Here is a 19753-nt window from a genome sequence, read left to right on the forward strand (position 1 = left end):
CTTGTTATCTTGCTTCTTTTTCTCTGCCCATCAGTCAACTCCTTACACTATGAACCTTTTGGTCTGTTGAAATTGCTGAAATCAGGCACCACTTACACAGCCGGAAAACTGAAGAAGTCGAAGGAAACGCATCTTCCAAATATCTAGAATGGGTGTCTTTGCAAAGGCTGCTTGGAATATGTTATGACTATGTGGATTCCTCCTATCAAGTTACACTGAGTACATGGACTTTATGTCTTATCTTCAAAGGAAGAAATACTGTATCTAATGCAGTATGCATAAATGTTGTTGTTGTTGTGACACCACCAACTTTATAATTGTTTAATATATTGTTTTGGCAATCTTTGATGGTGTTTTCTACTAGTGGAATTTGTATATTTGGGACTTCTGTGACACTAGTCTTTTCCCCTTGCTGGCTGAATAGTAGCAAGCAGCCAGGCCTGGGTGAGTCAAACAATTCAGTGTCCTGGTGGCTGCTGCCAGGTCTGGGCACAATGAGTCCTCCCTCAAAGGCCAAAAGAGCTCTAGAAAAGGCCCTGCACTCTCCCCATGCCTTTTACTAACCGCAACCAAGCCTGGAAACCCAGGCTGTTATGGTTGCCTAGCAACAGCCATTGAAGGCATGTATTTAGTAAAGCTATAGGTACTCCTTTCATCATTTTGGGGTGTGTTTTTTTTTAGATTTCAGATTTTTCTGCAAACCTGAGGCATTTTTCAGGTTTGTCAAAAGATCTGTCTTGTCTGTGCATCGCTCCAGTCTCTGGATGTAAATATCCTCATATGAGGCCACTCTTTGCTATTAGAATATACAAGTGGGAACCTGCAAGGACTTGTGGGAGGTATCTCATCTCCCCCTTCCCCCACTATTTCCTCTAAAAAAAACCCTATTTCCGCTTTCCCTTCCTTGAAACCCCCCATAGCCTCAAGCCTTTTCCTGCTTCCTTCTCTCCTTCCCACCCAACAGCCAACCTACATTCGTCTGCCCCTCTGTTGTCAGTCTTTCCTCTCTTCCCCAGCAGGCTCTACTTAGGATAGCTATGGCCCAGTTGAGTGGTGCTGGCCATGCATGTGGTGCTGGCTGCATGGTAGGGAAGCCTCAAGGACTTGTGGTAGGGTGGCATCTCACTTTCCCTTTTATCCATCTCCCCACACTATTTCCTCTTTCCTCCCCATGGGCAACCCCCCTATATCGCAACCCCCATATCCTCCCCCTTTCCTGGCCTGTATCCTTCTTAGCCATTCACCAACCCATCTTTTATCTGCATCCCATCTTCTGCTACTTACTATTTATTTACTTCATTTATACCCCACATTTCTTCTCAATGAGGACCATAGCACCTTTCATTTTTCTCTCCTCACAACAATCCTGTGAGGTAAGTTAGGATGAAAATATGTGACTATCACAAAATCACCCGCTGAACTTCCACAGCAAGATGGGGATTCGAACCTGAGTTTCCCAGACCCTACTCTGATGCTCTAACCGTGACATCACACTAGCTTTCATAGGGTTGCTGCTGTTGAACAGTAGTAAGCAGTCCAGCCTAGTTGAGTCATGCAAGGTGGGTGGTATCATCACTGATTGACTGCTGTCCAGCCCAGGCCTCTCCCTGATAAGTCTTTGCTCAAAGGTCAAAACAGCTTAGGAAAGGACCCTCCCCCTGTCTTTTACTCACAGAAACTCAACATGGAATGCTGTGATTGCAAAGCAATAGCCACTGAGGGAATCCATTTCTTAAAGCTACTTGCACGCCTTTTATCATTTAAGTCTTTTTAAAACCCTCCGATATATTGTTTTTAAATACCATATTTTCCTACAAACCTGGGGTGCTTTCCAGATTTGCTGAAAGACCTGTCTTCCTCTGGTCACTGAATTTACGGATCCTTAGATTTGGCTAACTTTACTATTAGAATATACAAGTGGGGCCCCACAAAGCTCATGAGGGAAATCTCATCCCCCCCCCCAATCCTGCCAAACCCTGTGCTATCGCCGGGCCCAGAGCCCCAGTCTGTGCCGCAACTTTGACCACCAGAGGAAACTGTTTTGCTTTTCATGGGATTTAACCCCCCCCCCCCCCATTAATTTTTTTTTTTAATTTTCTGATTTTTCTGCAAACTTGGGGCATGCCAGGTTTGCTGGAAAATGTGTTAGCCTCCGTGTGGCCCTGATCTGTGGATTTAGCTATCCACAGATAGGGGCCCCAGGTAGCTACTAGAATATAAGATAAAGTTACTGCATAAGTTAAAAAACAACAACTAACTTCTGTACCATGAACCTGTAAACAAAAAAGAAAAGAAGCAACATACAATGATTATATTTTAGGAGGGAAGTTTCCTCTTTCAAACAGGCCAGATGAGACAGCTAATAGAAACTTTGGGCAAGGTAACAAAGTGATTCATTTATTGATCAGCTTAAAATAGCTAAACTCTATCCACCTACTGCCTGTTTGGGGCCAGGCCATCTGAAAGACTGCCTTAATCTATATGAGGGCCTGCTTCTCAAGCTCTTCTCTGGACGTGCCAACCTCTAGAAATTAGGGAGTAAATTTTGGACAGACAGAACAAGGTAATGTTTTCACCCAAAGAATAATTACCTTGTGGAATTCAACCCTTCTAAAGGGGTGTGGAGAACCCTCCCACTCTGAGTTTTTAAAGTGCTCCTGTGTTTTTTCCCCCCCTCTTCCCTCTGGAAGGGCAGGAAGCTAGGTCAATTATCAGCCATAGTTATGCAAATTACTCAACTTGCAAGGTTACTGAGGTATTTGGTGTTAGAAATCTCCAGGTGACTCCTGGAGATTTCCCAGAATGCCTTCCAGGCAGGCTCACAGGATGAACCTGCGTGTCCCAGGATCCACCTGTGTGACCTGGGCAGACCAGGTCAAAAGAGGTGAAGAGAGTGATGTAAAATAGGAGTCAGAGGTTTAGTAAAAGTGCTTGCTCCAACGAGGGAGGGTTTCTTTGTGCTGGCTCTGGGGAGGGAACAGACAAACCAGCAGCCATCTTTGAAAGGGCCACGTGGCTTAGCCTGCTGGCTGCAGGGAGCCTGAGGTAATGGGATATCTTTAGAATCTTGTGTAATTGTAACTGTCTAAATTGGTACATACCTACTCTGATTCTGACATCTAGTTAGAGTAAATTTTAGAACTAGGGACAGAAGGTACTCTGATTGTGACATCTAGTTAGAGTAAGCTTTAGAACCAGGGAAAGAAGGATGTGTTTATACCCAACTTTTCTTTGTTCTTCCATGTGCTCATCTGTTGTTGTGATTAAGTGTGCTTGAACTTACTTTCTTTTTAATAAATCCTGTTTAATAATGGATGTGGCCCTAAATTTCTGTACCACATAGTCATCCAACTGCTTGGATAAGCTATTAATTTCCCAGATTGGAAGCAGTCAAGGCACCCGTTGCCAATGCCAACCCTCCACCACAGTTGCATTTGGTCCCCGTAGTAGCCAAACACTGGGTAGCAAGAGACCTTGAGGCCAGGCCTCGGACTGAGAGTCCTGTTTCTCTCATTCAGGACTTCTAAACCGAGAGGGTGGTAGCAGCGTCTCCTAGTAGCAGGAAGTGGAATAGCACCCTCCAGGAATTGGAGGGAGCAGGCAGAACAGGGTCTGTAAATCAGAGCAATCCTGTTTTGTTACAAATTCATGGAGAACAGATCCATCAATGGCTGTTAGCTGTGAAACAGGAAGCTAGGCTAGATGGACCACTTGCTTCAGCAAGCTGCTTGTATTTCATTTTATGGTACCAAAATGTCTCAATTACACAGCATCAAGGTAGTACATTGTAGATAACCAGCTAACTACAAATAGTCTCCAAAACCTATTTTCCAAAACTTCTGAAGAACAGTAGGTTCTGCGCTAACCCCCATAGCAAGCAATTACATTAAGCTTGCCTACTGATAAACAGCCCGTATTCATCAAATCTGTGAAATAGACCTTTGTAGTGTCTGGTCTTTCCATTTCAATTGCAATGACATAAGGCATTTACAGAAAGATCTATCTAGCATTGCTACATTATGGTCAGTTCATATACACCCAGCAGTAGCAGTAGCTACTGTTGTACGACTGCTCCCAAGCGGATCCATAAACTCAGGGCCAAATTAGATGTGATAGTGTCCACATTTCTGACCCATGGATGCCACTGCCATTTTAAAATGGTTTTTAAAATGCTGTGAGAACCTGGATCTTGATCAGACCCGCAGTGTGATGGTCTGAGGTGCTCTTGTCCCCTTCCCCTCTACGTAGTTTCATTTTTGGAATAAGTGAAATGTTTCTTAAAATACAGTTTTTCTCATTCAAAATATATGGCATGAAAAACACTTTTTTTGTTTTGTTTTGGAGAACACGGGGGGGGGGGAATTTCCTTTTTTACTTTGGGGATGAGTTAACTATTTTTAAGACAAAGTTTAACTTAAAACTTGCAGTAGATTTTTTTATGTACGATAATACCTAGGTATACTGTAGATATATACACAATTTTCATTTTTTTGTTCAAATGTAAATAATTTGGGCTACTAATATAGAAAAATGCATTTAATAATACATTATCAAAAAGTTCAGTGTGTTAAATGACGAAGTATGACCTGATATCCAAAAGCTGGTTGTCCTATATATTATGATTATATGATAGTGTTTCTGTCCAAATAATATATTTTCTTTAATTTACTACAGAATTTGTTTTCTAACTTCATTTTTCTCCCTCTCTCACACAGATGACAAAAACAAAGGTACAAGTGCTATAATAGCATAGGCAGCAATCTGCAATTCTCTATCAAGTATTGGTATATTTCCAATTTTTCTTATAGAAAGCCAAGACATTGATACTTTTAAATTCCTTAACCAAGCCCAATAGTAATATTTTACTTGCTAACTTAGTTATAAATGATGCCTTTTAAGGTATTAAATCAGTAAATTAATAGATCTGATAGGAAAGTCAGCACTGCATATATTTCAGTCTCTCATCAACAACCTTCAGTTTTTTTAAAAAAATACATTTTTTCCCCCTTGGCTTTAAAATTTCCAGAAATTTTATCAGGGAGCACCCATTCTACAATGGCTCTTGTGCAGATACTGGTAAGGTATGCACCTAGCGTTAGATGACTTTTTCAAAACACTTCACAGGCATAAAAATATAAAGTTACCTATGATCAAGCCAGATTCAAAACAATCTTTGGAGCAACATTCCTACTGCCAAAGAATGAAGCCACTTTTTAAATAGCAGCTTGTGCCTAACAGTGGCAACTGCTGCTGCATGAAATAAAAATACAAAGCTCTGGTTACATGCAAATTTATCTTTCTCGATTCCAGCCAAAGTCTTTTCAGAATCAATATTATGAAATTGCTATGTATCTCAAAGTATTATCCCACAGGCAAAACATATAGAATTTCCAAATTGGGGTGGGGAGGATTTTCTATCCTTGCTGTGGCCCATTTAAAATACCTCCAATTTCTTACAGAAGTATTTTCCTACCATACTACTCTGACACAAGGTTGTACAGAAAGTTACTCTGGTTTGACTGTATTTGCCAACATTTAGCATTCTTTAGAAATGCAATATCTACAGCAATTGTGTAACCAGAAATAAAGCAACTTACTGTAATGACAGCCTTACTCAGACAGATTGAACCCCGACAGCCATATTCTGTTTCATCTTCAGACTTGTAGTAGCTTAGAGTGTTGTTTTTCAAGACCACCCATCGGTCCTGCCACCCATGGATGTAGTTGGTCCACTAGAGAGAAGAAACAAAAACATTTCAGCAAAGAAGCAAAAGCTTTAAAGTAAGAAGCATTCTTCTACGGCATCATCTTCCCATTGAAGTCTGTGTATAACCTTTTTAGTTCATCCCAAATCAATTATATATTCAAAATCCATTTCAGGTTTTATAAAGTATTAAAAATAGAATCTAGAAGTAGCAGACATGCTCATGGCATTTGAAAGTTACTTCCAATACATCAGTGAAATTTTAGGAAATGTTTACTTACACTAGGCTAAATAGGATTTAGTGCCCCAGTAAGTATGGCTAGTATTGTAGTCTGCACTAGTATATTGGTGGTGCATAACTTTTCTTCCTGTAAATTTCAATTGCCTTTTAAAATGAAGCAGGGCTTACACTGGAGGGGGAAAGTAGCCATTTACAAGCAATATTATCTGTTTAATCCATTTTTATTCCATACTTCCTCCAAGGAGCTGAGGGACGCGTACATTGTTCTGTCCTCCATTCTACCCACACACTGTGATATTATGTTGAAAGAGTGGCCGACAAGACCACACAGCAAGCTACACAGCAGAATGGAGATTTCAGTATGAATTTCCAGCATCCTGTTCTTACACTCTAAGCACTATACCACACTATCTGATGGGGGCTTGAAAAGAAAGCACTCCATGTAAATATTTTAATGTTTAGGGCTTACAAAACACAGTTTTAACCCCATCCACCCCCACACCCAGATTTCAAGACATTCTCTTTTGCCCCCTCTTGCTTTATATTTCCTTGTCAATATATTCACCCCACTAAGCAGCCCTTATTTCGAACATGTAACTGTGCATATAATTAAAATTTCACCTTGGAAAGAATGCAATTAAATAAAAGGCACAAGGGTGCATCATGAATTAAGAGGGAACTCAACATCTGAAATGAAGATTCGGCTCTGAAGAAGATATTAGACTGAAAAGAGGGAAGAGACAGGCAGCAGGAACCAACAATATTGGCTATCACATATCGAGTTTGTAACACTGCTTAAATTCTGCCAAAGCTATTCTGTCACATAGTAACAAGCAAAGGCAAATCTGTTTAGCTACATCACACCTAAGCCTGGCTAAAATAGGCAAAAGCAATGCTGATGAAAGATATAGCCCACACAGGATAGGGAACAAACTCTGATTTGAATTGTAACAATTAACTAGAATTCTAACTGAACTGAATTCATACATGCAAACTTTGGAAGAAATAATCTGAAACATAAGATGTGTGTGAACGAATGTATCTAAACCTTCTGTTTAATCACAGAATGTCTATATTATACAGCTGTATGTTGTGAGTTCCACTAACCTCAGTAACGGGTGAAATATAAACCTATATGAGTTATATTAAATGCCATAGAATCATAGAATAGAATCACAGAATCATACAATTGGAAGGGACCTCCAGGGTCATCTAGTCCAATCCCCTGCACAATGCAGAAAATTCACAAATACCTCCCGCCCACACCCCCAGTGACTGCTGTTCCATGCCCAGAAGATTATATAAAACCTCCAGGATCTCCAGTCAAACTGGCCTGGAGATAAATTGCTTCCTGGCCCAAAAGTGGCAATCAGCATTTATCTGGGCGTGTAAGAAAGGGCCACAAGACCTAAGCACTGATGCAAGCTTGTTCCACTGAGGAACCACTCTGTCAGGAAGTTTCACTACTAAATTCAGATACAGGAGGATTACTGGGCATCCCATAGTGAATGCTGGTGGTCATGAATGGTACTAGGTCTAATTGGAACTAGCCCAGAGGGGTAAAACCATGCAACCGCTTGCAGTGCAGAACTCCAGATGCATCTACCTCATCTATATAAGTCTTTTGGAAACACACTCTCACACACTAGTACACTTTTGAAGGAAATGCAGAGAGACTGTTTAACTGCTTGGCTTGACAGCTCCCGCACTCCAGAGCATGCAAGAGATAACTCCTGAGCTCTGACTGCCGTGAGTAGAGACAATTAAATGAAAGGAAATAGAGGTAATGGCCATTAAAAGAAAAATGAGAAAATAGTATCATGGCCAATTTGATCACTGAAAGTGAAGTTGCTTGGATATGGTAGCAAAGACCTTGTGCCAGTTCTGGATAAAAGGTACAGTAAAGACCATTGTTAAGACAAAGGCATAGTTTTATTAAACCTATCTGCAAATATCTTCCCCAAAAGATAGCTTCAAGAATGAAAAGCTTCCTAGTTTACTTTAACTCTCATTATTACAGGCAATAAGCCAAATTCAGGTGGGTAACCATCAATGTTCCCTCTAAGCTGTAGAGTCCTGTGAGCAAAAATTCTACTTTGTGAGCTACTGGCATTAAAGTTGTGAGCAGGTGATTTGGCTACTGCATAAATTAGTGTGTTCTGGAGCCCTCCTTCCTGAGCCAAGACAAAAATCTGTGAGCCGGAGGCTAAAAAACTGTGAGCTAGCTCACACTAACTCAGCTTAGAGGGAACACTGGTAACCATGTTAGTCTGAAGCAGCAGAACAAAGTTTGAGTCCAGTGGCACCTTTAAGAACAACACAGTTTTATTCTGCATATAAGCTTTCATGTGCAGTATCTGAAGAAGTGTGCATGCTCACCAAAGCATATATCCAGAATAAAAGTTCATTGGTCTTAAAGGTGCCACTGGACTCACACTTAGGCAATAAACCAGTAATCTGTCTGTATAAAGAAAAGTTAGTCATTTCTACGGAATCAGCATTCCTGAGTTTTAGTCTTATAACATCTTGTGATACCAAGCTAATTACTCTAGTAACAATACAGTTTATATTACCTGATCAGACTAATACATGATTCAGTAAGTGGCCAGTTTTATCACAAGAAGTTAAAACTACTTTCCAGAAATATGCTTACATTTCAGGAGGGAAATCCAAACCCGTTTATTCATCCATTCACCCACAATTACTTTCAGTGACTTCACAGGTTATTTCACTTTTAACTCAAAAGACTGAGCCACATTCATTTTGACCTGTCTGAAAGGACTTAGAAAACATTAATCTACTAGAAAATTCAGCATATGTACTAGACAATTGTCCTAACCTGGATATCCCAGGCTAGCCTGATCTCATCAGATCTCGGAAGCTAAGCAAGCAGAGTTGGCCCTGGTTAGTAATTTGGATTGAAGACCTCCAAGGAATACCAGGGTTGTGATGCAGAGGCAGGCAATGGCAAACCACCTCTGAACATCCCGTCTCGAAAACGCCACAGGGTCACCATTAAACAGCTGTGACTTCACAGCACTTTCCACCACTAGACAACTGCAAGTTACTTACAATGCAATCCCAAGAAAACTTTCCTGAGAGTCTTATTGAGCAGGATTCTGACTAAACCTGTTTAGTATTGCTCTCTTAATTTATCAGCAGGGCTGGAAAGATATCAAGTTTCATGAAAGCAGAGCTGACAAAATTGTTAAGTCCAAAAATGAACAGATCAGTGAGCCCCTTGCATAATGTATATTATAGAAACCAAATTAGTGTCCCCATCCTATAAACACAGATTTGAAGGATAATGAAAAAAATCAATCTGAATTGCGTAACATTGTTAGTATGGTACTTTTACAGGAAAGTGTCCAGGTTAAGTACTTATATGGAGAGAAGCAGGGGGTGGGAATAGTCAACTAAAACTGCAGCATTCCCCAACAGCTTTTAAACACATCCAAGTTTAACACTTCATATTTACTTATTGTTAGAAGGATGTGACTAGTGAAGTGTCAGAAGCGATTGAAAGAAAGTTTAAAGTAATGAATTCAAAAGACTGCAAGTTGTATAAATTGCATTCCAGACGTTTTTTTCTCTAATGTATCACTCCCTTTAGAGAAACTCTAATGTAGGTAGCTGCATCTCCAAGGGACCATGAATAAAAACTGCAAAGCAGAAGCCTTCCTATATGTTTGTGCAATTAATTATTAAATGAACAAAATTCAAAGTTGGTAGGCACCACATAAAAATCACTAGGAATCATCACTGCTGAATTATACATATACGACATGCAGTTTTAAGTTAGCCATTACCACAAAGAAAAAACACTGGGAGTCATTACTGGTAATTCAGTTCATCAGTTCTGTACATCTCATTGCTTAAGCAGCAAACAGAACTGAAACAACATGAACAGACAAAACTGCTGGGCACTTTTTGAAATACAGAGTCCAATTCTTATCATTGTTCCTAACAATGTGGTCAAATGACAAAAGATACAAAGAACAGCAACTAGGGCCAGAAGTATCTGCAATGAATCAGTATGAAGAAATGTACAAGATTATCATGATTTTTACCTTACAGGAATTTTGAGAGCCAGTTTGGTGTAGTGGTTAAGCGCGTGGACTCTGATCTGGGAGAACCGGGTTTGATTCCCCACTCCTCCACTTGCACCTGCTGATGTGACCTTGGGTCAGTCACAAGCTCTGGCACAGCCGTCCTTGAAAAAGAGCAGTTTGTGTCAGAGTTCTCTCAGCCCCACCCACCTCACAGGGTGTCTGTTGTGGGGAGGGGAAGGGAAAGGAGTTTGTAAACCGCTCTGAGACTCTGAGTGAAGGGCGGGGTATAAATCCAATCTCTTCTTCTTCTTCTCTTCTTTTTTTATCACATATCCAAAACTATAAATTGTGTGTGGATGAAGTGAAGAGAAAGTAACACACTTCCACAAATAAGTGAACCATGTAGGATAGAAACAAGGATGAAAGACAGTTTTATTAAACTCTACACTTTACAGAATAGCAAACATATGCCTGTAAATTTAAATTTAGCCTTGAATAAATTAGAGATGTTCAGAATAGTAGTCTCCTTCCAAAATCTTTAATATTACAAGAAGCTGTGACTGAACAATAAGGAACTAATTATTTCAAGGGGCTCCTTATTATTGAATACCAATTCAATGCCTGCCACTGTAAAGAGTGCTGGATTAACCACAGGCTGTAACTTCATCATCTCACCTATACCCCCACTACTACAAGATTTTAACTGTACAGGATCTACTCTACAATGGTTATCTGGATTTCAAAGAATTTCAGTCTTTTTTGTTCACAAGAATTCTTATCACTTTTCTTCATTATCTTTTAATCATCTCAAGAATCTTAACCAGGCTTATACAAGAATAAAAGTGTACATTAAAGTGGCAGAAGCAAACCTAAGAGTAACAAACTCCTGACATATTCATCATTTGTTGTATAAAATTCCATTAAGGTATGAATGAGCAATGAAATGTCTGAACAAACAACAAATGAAAAACTAAGCAACATCACTGTTCAGCACATTTACAGGCAACAGGTTTCACTTCATTTTGCAATTTAGAATTCCTATCATTTTACTGATAACAAGAAAAACCATTCTGTATCATGCTGGCTCACACAGCAGAACTTCCAAAAACTATGTGCAATTCTTAATAAGCCACAGGCACATATGCACTTTAGGGTTTAACATCTGATACCCATGTAGTGGCAAAGAGCTGAAATAATGTAACACAGTGTGAAGGTTAAAACAGACCAAGGTAAACTACCAACTGAATCATTTTACAGGACTTTGAGTACCTAATCTGAACAGAAAGTTGCTGAACAGCTGAGTAATTACTGTATTCCAAGACAGAAAAAAAGCTATGCGTACAACTTTCTTGCCTGCCTGGGTGGGACACTCTAATCCCCAAGGGTTGCCAGAATTACAATTCAATCAGAAGCTCATTGCAGAGTGCCTCTTCCTGCCTTTAGAGTGCCTCTTCCTGTACCACCAAGACACAAGAAACAGGTTAAGGCCAAACTGCACCAGACTCAACTCACCCAGCCCTCTTATTACTGAAGTATAATATGTTACTAGAGTTCTGTGCTTCAGTAATGACACAAAAAAGCCATTTAGCAGATGACATTAATCTAGAAAGTGGTCCTAAAAGCTGCATGTACTTTCAAACTGAGTCTGGAACCAGGATGGATAAAAATCAATGACTTAAAAAATAAAATAAAATAGGGTGTTTTGTTATTTAATTGGATTCTTTTATTTAAATTGGATCTCTTAAATGAAATGCTTTTTGAGAAAAAAATCTATCTAAAGAGAGTTTTCTGTTTAAGATACATTATAGTCCAAAGGTTATTCATCATGAAATAAGGATAAATTTTAAATTATGTAGCATGAGATGGTATATTCATGCAATGTTTAAATTTTTTGGTAAATGAATCCCATTAAACCATTCACAAGAGGTTTCTGTAAGATTATAGGGCATTTTTTCTATCAAGAAGATATTATCACAGATGCTTGGTGTTACAGTTCTCAGAACTGTGAACTTGTGTCTGCAGAGATCACATGCCTCTTTTTCACAGCAAAAATGTTATACAATGAACATACAGAGTTGAGGAAAAGACCACTGATCCTTTGCAAATCTATGTACACAGAACCAACCCCTTACCTCTTAAGTGCTAAATTAAAAAAAAAATCAATAACTAGATCACTGAGAGCAGACTAGATATGCACAAGAAGCTAAGTGTGAGGAGGGAGGAGCAAGCAGTAAAAAGAAAGTGAAACCTTTTGAGCAGAATACTCCACAAGTCTTTGGATCTTTGTGTGTATAGCCTAAGGTTTATCATGTTATTCTTTCCCTGGAGAAGAAAACCTATAATGGCAGCAGGCCATAAAAGAGACCCAGTTTGGGAATATTTTAATGAAGTCCCTCTACCTTTGGGTAAGGCAGGCATGTATGCAAAATGCAAACACTGCAACAAAAGAAATGGAAGGCTTGGTGGCCCAAATGAAACAACATGATGAGAACTGCTGTGATGAAGACAACAAAAGAAACATGTTTGAACAGGCAGGATCTTCAGGTTGGTGAATGTTTTGATTTCATCATATTCAGGGGTGGAAACTAGTCAGAGGGTCAAAAATACTGATTTTACTGACCGAAATTCCAAAAACACTGACCAAATACTGACAAAAAACTGACAAGTTACTAAACAATTTAATGTCAGCCTATTGATAAGATAGTGTTTTAAAAGTAAAACTAGGACTTCATTAGAAATTATTACTATCTGGCCTCCACCATCCCCATAGCCAGCGCCATAGTCAGATGTGATCCAGATAAAAGGATTGCACACCTTTTTATTGAATTATTTAAAATGAAGAAAGGACAATGTTTTAGAACATAAGAGAAGCCAATACTGGATCAGGCCAATGGCCCATCCAGTCCAACACTCTGTCACACAGTGGGCAAAAATACCAGGTACCATCAGGAGGAGGTCCACCAATGGGGCCAGGACACTAGAAGCCCCTCCCACTGTTGGCCCTCCCAAGCACCAAGAATACAGTGCATTACTTGCCCCAGACTGAGAATTCCTATCGATACCTTGTGGCTGATAGCCACTGATGGACCTCTGCTCCATATGTTTATCTCATTCCCTCTCGAAGCCATCCATGCTTGTAGCCGCCACCACCTCCTGTGGCAGTGAATTCCATTAGTTAATCACACTTTGGGTGAAGAAGTACTTCCTTTTATCTGTTCTAACCCGACTGCTCAGCAATTTCATTGAATGCCCATGCATTTTTGTATTGTGAGAAAGGAAGAAAAGTACTTTTCATAATTTCATTATTGTACAAAATTTAAGGCAAAAAAGATTCCCTTTTAAAAATAATCACATACTGTAGATAATAAAACAGCAAAACATACTAAAAACCACACAAAGTAATCATTATGACAACAAAACATAATTACTGTAAGGTAAGACTTGTCTTTGTTTTTACTTTATCTTTGGTTTTTTGATGAAAAAGAAGTTATTAACAAACTCTTTTGTTTCTCAACAGTTTTCTGCACTGCATCCGCAAGCATTTTTTTCTTGTCCTCTTCTTCCACTGCTTTCTCCACTCCTTCTAGCATGAGCTGTGCTATGTTGAATCCCACCATACCCTTTTTCTCAGCAGCCTCCTTTACACGTTTGGTTGCATCATTTAGCAACGTTCAAGCAATCATCCTCTTCTCGTTCTGTTGTCTCAGCTTTTTCAGTTTTGCTTCGTTCTCTTGTATACGATCCTTTTCACTGTCTAAACCTTTCTAACTCCTCTGGCCTTTTCTCCTTTCTTTTCTTTTTGCTCCTCTTTAATGACACACTGTTCACAATACTGCTTGTAATGATCCGAGCTGCTCTTGCCATCTGTAAAAGCTCCTGTGTGATATTAACATGGTATACATTGTTTTCATATACATGATATAAAGTTTGTTTGACGATTAGTTCTCTCTGACATCCTGGCCCTTTCATTGGCCAAAATGCGCCCAGTTTTTGAAAACCCTCTTTCTATGTCCGTACTACTATGCAATAATGATAATGCTGCTTTCACCACCTTGGTAACCAGTGGATATTTTGGATCTCCAGATGGTTGTATCTTTTCAAAGAACTGATTCCAGTATGTATCTATGCGGCAAGTTTCACTGGCAGTTTCATCCTCAAGTCTAAGAAGTTTCCATTAATCCACGATCATGTTCAGTGGAATATCCATTGGGAGTGCTGCAGCTACTTTCATTATATCTTTGTGGGTTCCTTCCTTGAACCTCTGTGCTGGAGCTAAACATTGAAGATATCTGAGGAGTAGCTGTTCCTTTTCAGAAAGTTTTTTCAGTTCGTCACAGATTCTAGTTTCACTGATTACTTCTCTCACAGGTATGTAGTGCTCATCACTGAAGGCTTCCAGAGACAATGGTGCTGAACTCTTACAAACACGATTCATTACGGTTCTTGTGAGTGTTCTTAGTTCACTGTGTATCACCTGCACCAAAGGCTCTTCTTTCTGGAACTTTGTAAACAAGCGGACACTCGTGCAAAAAAAATCACCTCTGCTTTCATTGTCTCATGTTTTAAGAGGTTAATTATGTTTCTATATGTTGTGGAAGATTTCACCAAATCACTTCTACTCTTAGGAACAAAGTCTAAAGTACTTAATAACTGAACTAAAAACACTCTGTTTTCTCACTGGGAAGTCATCATGTTTTCCCCAAAACGCAGTAATGAAAACAAAAAAACCCACAATCTGCATTCACAAAAATCAAAGAAATACTGACTTTACTGACCAATTTTTTAAAAAACTGACAAATTACTGACCAAGATGAAAAAACTTACTACTGATTTTACTGACCATTTCCCACCCCTGCATATTTCTTAAAGACTGCCTTGAGAAACTGTCATGTTAGAGCAAAAATGTATTTGTTATTATTACTACTGCATGTTACTGTTACTTTGACAGAGTTGTTATGAAGAACTAAAGAGTTGAAACAAGCAAATATTCCTTTTTTGTGCAGTACTGAGTGGCAATGAGTATAATGAGTAATACTAAATAAGCAGAAATGATATAAACAATAAAATAAAGTATTGACTTTTTTTGTTTAGGGGAAGCCATCATCAACATAAAGGATTCTGGAAATTATCCACCTTCGAGATCACCATCCTACTGTTCTACAGTTTCAAAGTTTGCTGTCCAGGACAGTGTTTCAGTCACATCATATACATCACACATCCACAATATATCACCTAAAAGAAAGAAAAAAGCCGAACATCCAGGAACTACCATAGATAAGTTTTTGATAAAAACCAGCAGATTAGAAAAAGAATTAACTGATGAAAAAAATGCCCAGTTTGTTTATGTGATAAACTCTTCTTTCTGTCTGATTGAAAACCCACACTTCATTAATATGGTTCAGTCACTGAGACCAGGATACAGTCCACCCAGCAGGGCAGATGTTGCAGGGAATCCGCTGGATAAAGTGTATGACAGAGAAATGGAGCAATGTGGAACACAGCTCTAGAGGGTAGAATTGTTACCCTAAGTCTTGATGGGTGGAGTAATGCCCACAATGATCCTGTTGTATGTGCTTGTATAACAGCAGAAGAATGGAATGTTTCCTTGCAGAAACAACTGATATGTCAGGAAATGCACACACAGCGGAATACTTACAAGACGTGGCAGCAAAATCTATAACATTTGAACAAAAATTCAAATGTGTAATATGCAGCTTGGTCACAGACAATGCTGCAAATGTATCCAAGATGAGAAGAAATTTAGAAGAGAAGGAAGGGAATACAAAAACTAATAACATATGATTGCAGTGCTCATTTGCTGCACCTCCTAGCCAAAGACTAATGTCATTGAAATTGCTAAATACTTCCGTAACAATCATGTTGCAGCAGGAGCTCTGAAAAGAATATGTGAAACCAAGCTAACACTCCCACAAGATGTTAGCTGGAACTCTGTAGTGGACTGTTTTGAGCAGTATATCAAGAACTGGCCTATCCTGATGACAGTTTGTGAACAAAATTGAGAGAAAATACTGTCATGGCCCAGATCCTCAAAACATCGGGCTTAAGAGAAATGATGAACATATGCTGAGCATCCTGAAACCCATTTCTGAAGCTTTAAACAAAATACGGAAAAATAGCTGTTTTATTGCTGATCCTGTTGAAATTGGAAGGAACTGAGTAACCACTTAAAAACAGAAGTACACACTGACACAATTAAATTACAAGCTTTAAAAAAAACAAATGGGAATACTGTGTCCAGCCCATTTTCATGCAAATATTGTCAATATCCGGGACCAGGGTTAAACCTTAAGTGCTGAGGAAGAGGCATAAGCTTGACATAAGAACATAAGAGATGCCAATGTTGGATCAGGCCAAAGGCCCATCCAGTCCAACACTCTGTGTCACACAGTGGCCAGAAATACTAGTGCCACCAGGAGGTCCACCAGTGGGGCCAGGACATTAGAAGCCCTCCCACTGTTGACCCCCCCAAGCACCAAGATGACAGAGCATCACTTGCCCCAGAGTCCCTAACTATACCTTGTAGCTAATAGCCACTGATGGACCTCTGCTCCGTATGCTTATCTAATTCCCTTTTGAAGCCGTACATGGGTATCCAGCAATCATCCATCTGTAATGCCAGCTATAAAAACTTTAGAGCTAAGGGGGAACCATTCAAGAAATATATGTTTGCTGCTGTTGCTTTAAAAAAAGTCACACCAGTGATCTGGTGAAAGTTACTTAAGCACTAGGATTTAGAGACTGGAAGTAAAGATTTCACTTTTGACAGCAGTAGCTTCTTCTGCTGGCGTAGAAAGAATATTCTCTTCCTTTAGACTCATTCATTCTAAATTGAAAAATCATTTGTGACCCGATAAAGCAGGAAAGCTTGTTTTTCTTTTCCAGATTATGAACAAGAAGATGAAGATGACTAAGCTACAGAGGACAGTATTTTAAGTTTTTCATGTGTGGACCGGGGTGAGTTTTTTTTAAAGTATATTTTATTTAACCACATTAGTTAACAAACATGGATGTTTAAGCAAATAAAAAAATACATGTGCTATAATGCTATTGTTTTAGTTAAATAAAACTATTTATATTTTAAGGTAATATTTTTTCTCCTTCCAATGAAGTACAGCAGAAAAGTTGTCCAAATATGAATGGCTAACCTATTAAACAGCATGATAAAAAGTAGAGACATCACCCTGCCAACAAAAGTCCGCATGGTCAAAGCAATGATATTCCCAGTAGTCATGTATGGCTGCGAGAGTTGGACTATAAGGAAAGCTGAGCGCCGAAGAATAGATTCTTTTGCACTATGGTGCTGGAGAAGACTCTTGAGAGTCCCTTGGACTGCAAGAAGAACAAATCAGTCAATCCTAAAAGAAATCAACCCTGACTATTCCCTGGAAGGCCAGATAATGAAACTGAAGCTCAAATACTTTGGCCACCAAATGAGAAGGGAGCACTCACTGGAGAAGACCCTGATGCTGGGAAAGATTGAAGGTCAAAGAAGATGGGGACGGCAAAGGATGAGATGGTTAGACAGTGTCATAGATGCAACGAACATGAAATTGAGCAAACTTCAGAGGACGGCGGAAGACCGGAAGGCCTGGCGGGAGCTGGTCCATGGGGTCGCGAAGAGTCGGACTCGACTGTGCGACTGAACAACAACAACCTATTAAACTGGAGATAATTCACCTCACAATAATTTCATAATTATCTATGATGTGTTTCTAATAGTATAACCAAATCAGTATTTTTTTGATATAACTGTAAAAATGTGAAAGGTTGTTATTCTAAAAATGAAACCTTCATCTGGTTGAAATATTAAGATTATACCAGCAAGAACTAGTCTTTATGTAGAAAACCATGATTTAAATAGAGTCTTACTGACTAGTGATTTAAATCATAATTTAAATAGTCATCCAGTTCAAAGTCCTCGTTTATAATATTCCATCTTCTAACACAGAAAAGGGCTGGCAGTTTGTAGACTGCATGCAAATTCCACACAACATCATGAACACCAACTACACAACAACTGTTCTGCCAGCAAAAGCATGTTCCGTGAGTTAAGAATCCCATGACTTTTGCTTGCATTGTTTGCTTCAGTAGACAGAGGACTCAGAAACACAGGCATGATCATGAAAGATGATTCGGTATGTACACATACTTGTAGTAGAATTACTTTGTAATGCTACAGCAGTCACCTAGGTTTTCAAACTACCTTTAGTTAAGTCTACCTGAGCTTGACCCTTTACTTGATGGGGGTGAGCTTTATTAAAGTAATCTCATGCAATACTACACATGTTTAACAGAACAAATGTTAACAGAGACAAAGCATACAAATACTGACACCTTAAAGAAAAGGCTTCCGATCACAGATACAGTTTCTTTCTTCTTCATCCCCCCCAACACTCAGTTGTCCTGCAGCAGGTCTATTTTATTAAACTGTTTTGACGTTTAGAGCAAAGGTCAAGAGCCACTCCTTTCTGATGTTACAATTATGCATTATGCGTGCACGTCACGTGATTCTATTTCCTTAAAGGGGGGGGGAAGAGAAGAAAAAATAACATGGACACTTTCGCTTCCAAGGCCCAGGCCGAAGTTAGCCTTCATGCAGATTCAAAGAGTGGAAGCGAGCGTCCCTTATCCGGGGCCGTATCATTACTCAGCTGAGCTGTGCTTACAAGTGCAGTCTGGGATAGGATTACCAGGCTCTTGCGAAGAACCTGATGAATGGATTGATCTTTTCCTTCATTGCATCAAACAGGGAGGGGAAGGGAACCCAAGGAGCAGGAAGGGTATTTTAACAAGTTCCTTAAGACCACCGCGGGAAGGATATGGTGGGTGGGCTCTCTGGAAAGTAATATCCCCAGGCAGGCTGTCTCCTTCCACTCGGCAAGGGGACGACGAAAGCTTCCCTTCAAAGCGAAGTGAATCTGTCCCCCCCACACGCCAAAACGTCTCCCAGCAGTGCCTTCCCGGAATGCGGCGGCTTAGAGAAGGCGCTGCTTCGCTCTCTTAAGACTGTGCAGCCGAGGAGGAGGAGAGCTGCGGGGATCTCCCGCTAACTGGGGAGGAAGTCAGGCTGGTAAACCGCCACCTCCCCCCCAATCAGGGCAGTGTGCAGCTAGGACTACCTGGCTCCTCGCTATCGAGAGACTCCTCAGCACCAGGCTCCCACAGTCGCTGCCCCTTTGCAGAGGGAAGCCACAGGCGCTTCTCTCGACGCCGCCTCCCCCCCTTCCCTCCTCCACACGAACCCCAACGACGGTGGCGGAAAAGGCACCGCTCGCTTCCCGCCTCCGCAGTAACTCAGGTAAAGGGAGGGGGGGGGGAGCAGAGAGACGACGCTCCCCCCAAAAATAAATAAATAAATCCTGAGAGCCCGGCGGCTGCTTACCTTGCTGAGGACTCCGCAGAGCTCAACAGGCGGCCCAGACTCGGTCTCGGGGTCCTCTTCGGAGCCGGAGGAGTTCCAGCTTTGATTGTCCGACATGGAGAAGCCGCGTCCCTCAGCCACGGCCGCTGAGCAGGGAAAGCGCTGAGGCGACAGGAGCAGGGGGCTCTACCTGACTGACACCTCTCTCCTCGGGGCTTCTGCTACCGCTCCAGCCTGCGCTCGCTTCCCAGCCCTTTTTCCGCCTGTCCCCTTCTGGCCACCGCCGGGACCGCAGCTCCTCAGTTCTTCCTCCCACCCTCAGTTCACACGGGTGGCCCCCACCATCTGCACGACCGCCTCCGTCTCCACAGGGT

The 19753-nt window shown here is 40.5% G+C and overlaps 1 protein-coding gene across 3 annotated transcripts in view; it reads right to left on the reverse strand.

Annotated features, from left to right (window-relative positions):
- COL4A3BP (collagen, type IV, alpha 3 (Goodpasture antigen) binding protein) overlaps positions 1-19747 on the reverse strand; it is a 112524-nt gene extending 92777 nt beyond the window's left edge. For all 3 annotated transcript variants that reach the window (XM_015420311.1, XM_015420296.1, XM_015420304.1), the window contains exons 1-2: positions 19401-19747; positions 5598-5732 (exon numbers count right to left, since the gene is read on the reverse strand). In XM_015420311.1, coding sequence (XP_015275797.1) covers positions 5598-5732; positions 19401-19496 — 231 coding nt within the window. In that variant the 5' untranslated portion in view covers positions 19497-19747. The remainder of the gene's footprint in view (positions 1-5597; positions 5733-19400) is intronic.
- Positions 19748-19753: the final 6 nt, after the last annotated feature.

This window comes from Gekko japonicus, unplaced genomic scaffold (assembly GCF_001447785.1).
Source record: "Gekko japonicus isolate JY-2015 unplaced genomic scaffold, Gekko_japonicus_V1.1 scaffold412, whole genome shotgun sequence".
NCBI classification, from domain to species: Eukaryota; Metazoa; Chordata; class Lepidosauria; order Squamata; family Gekkonidae; genus Gekko; species Gekko japonicus.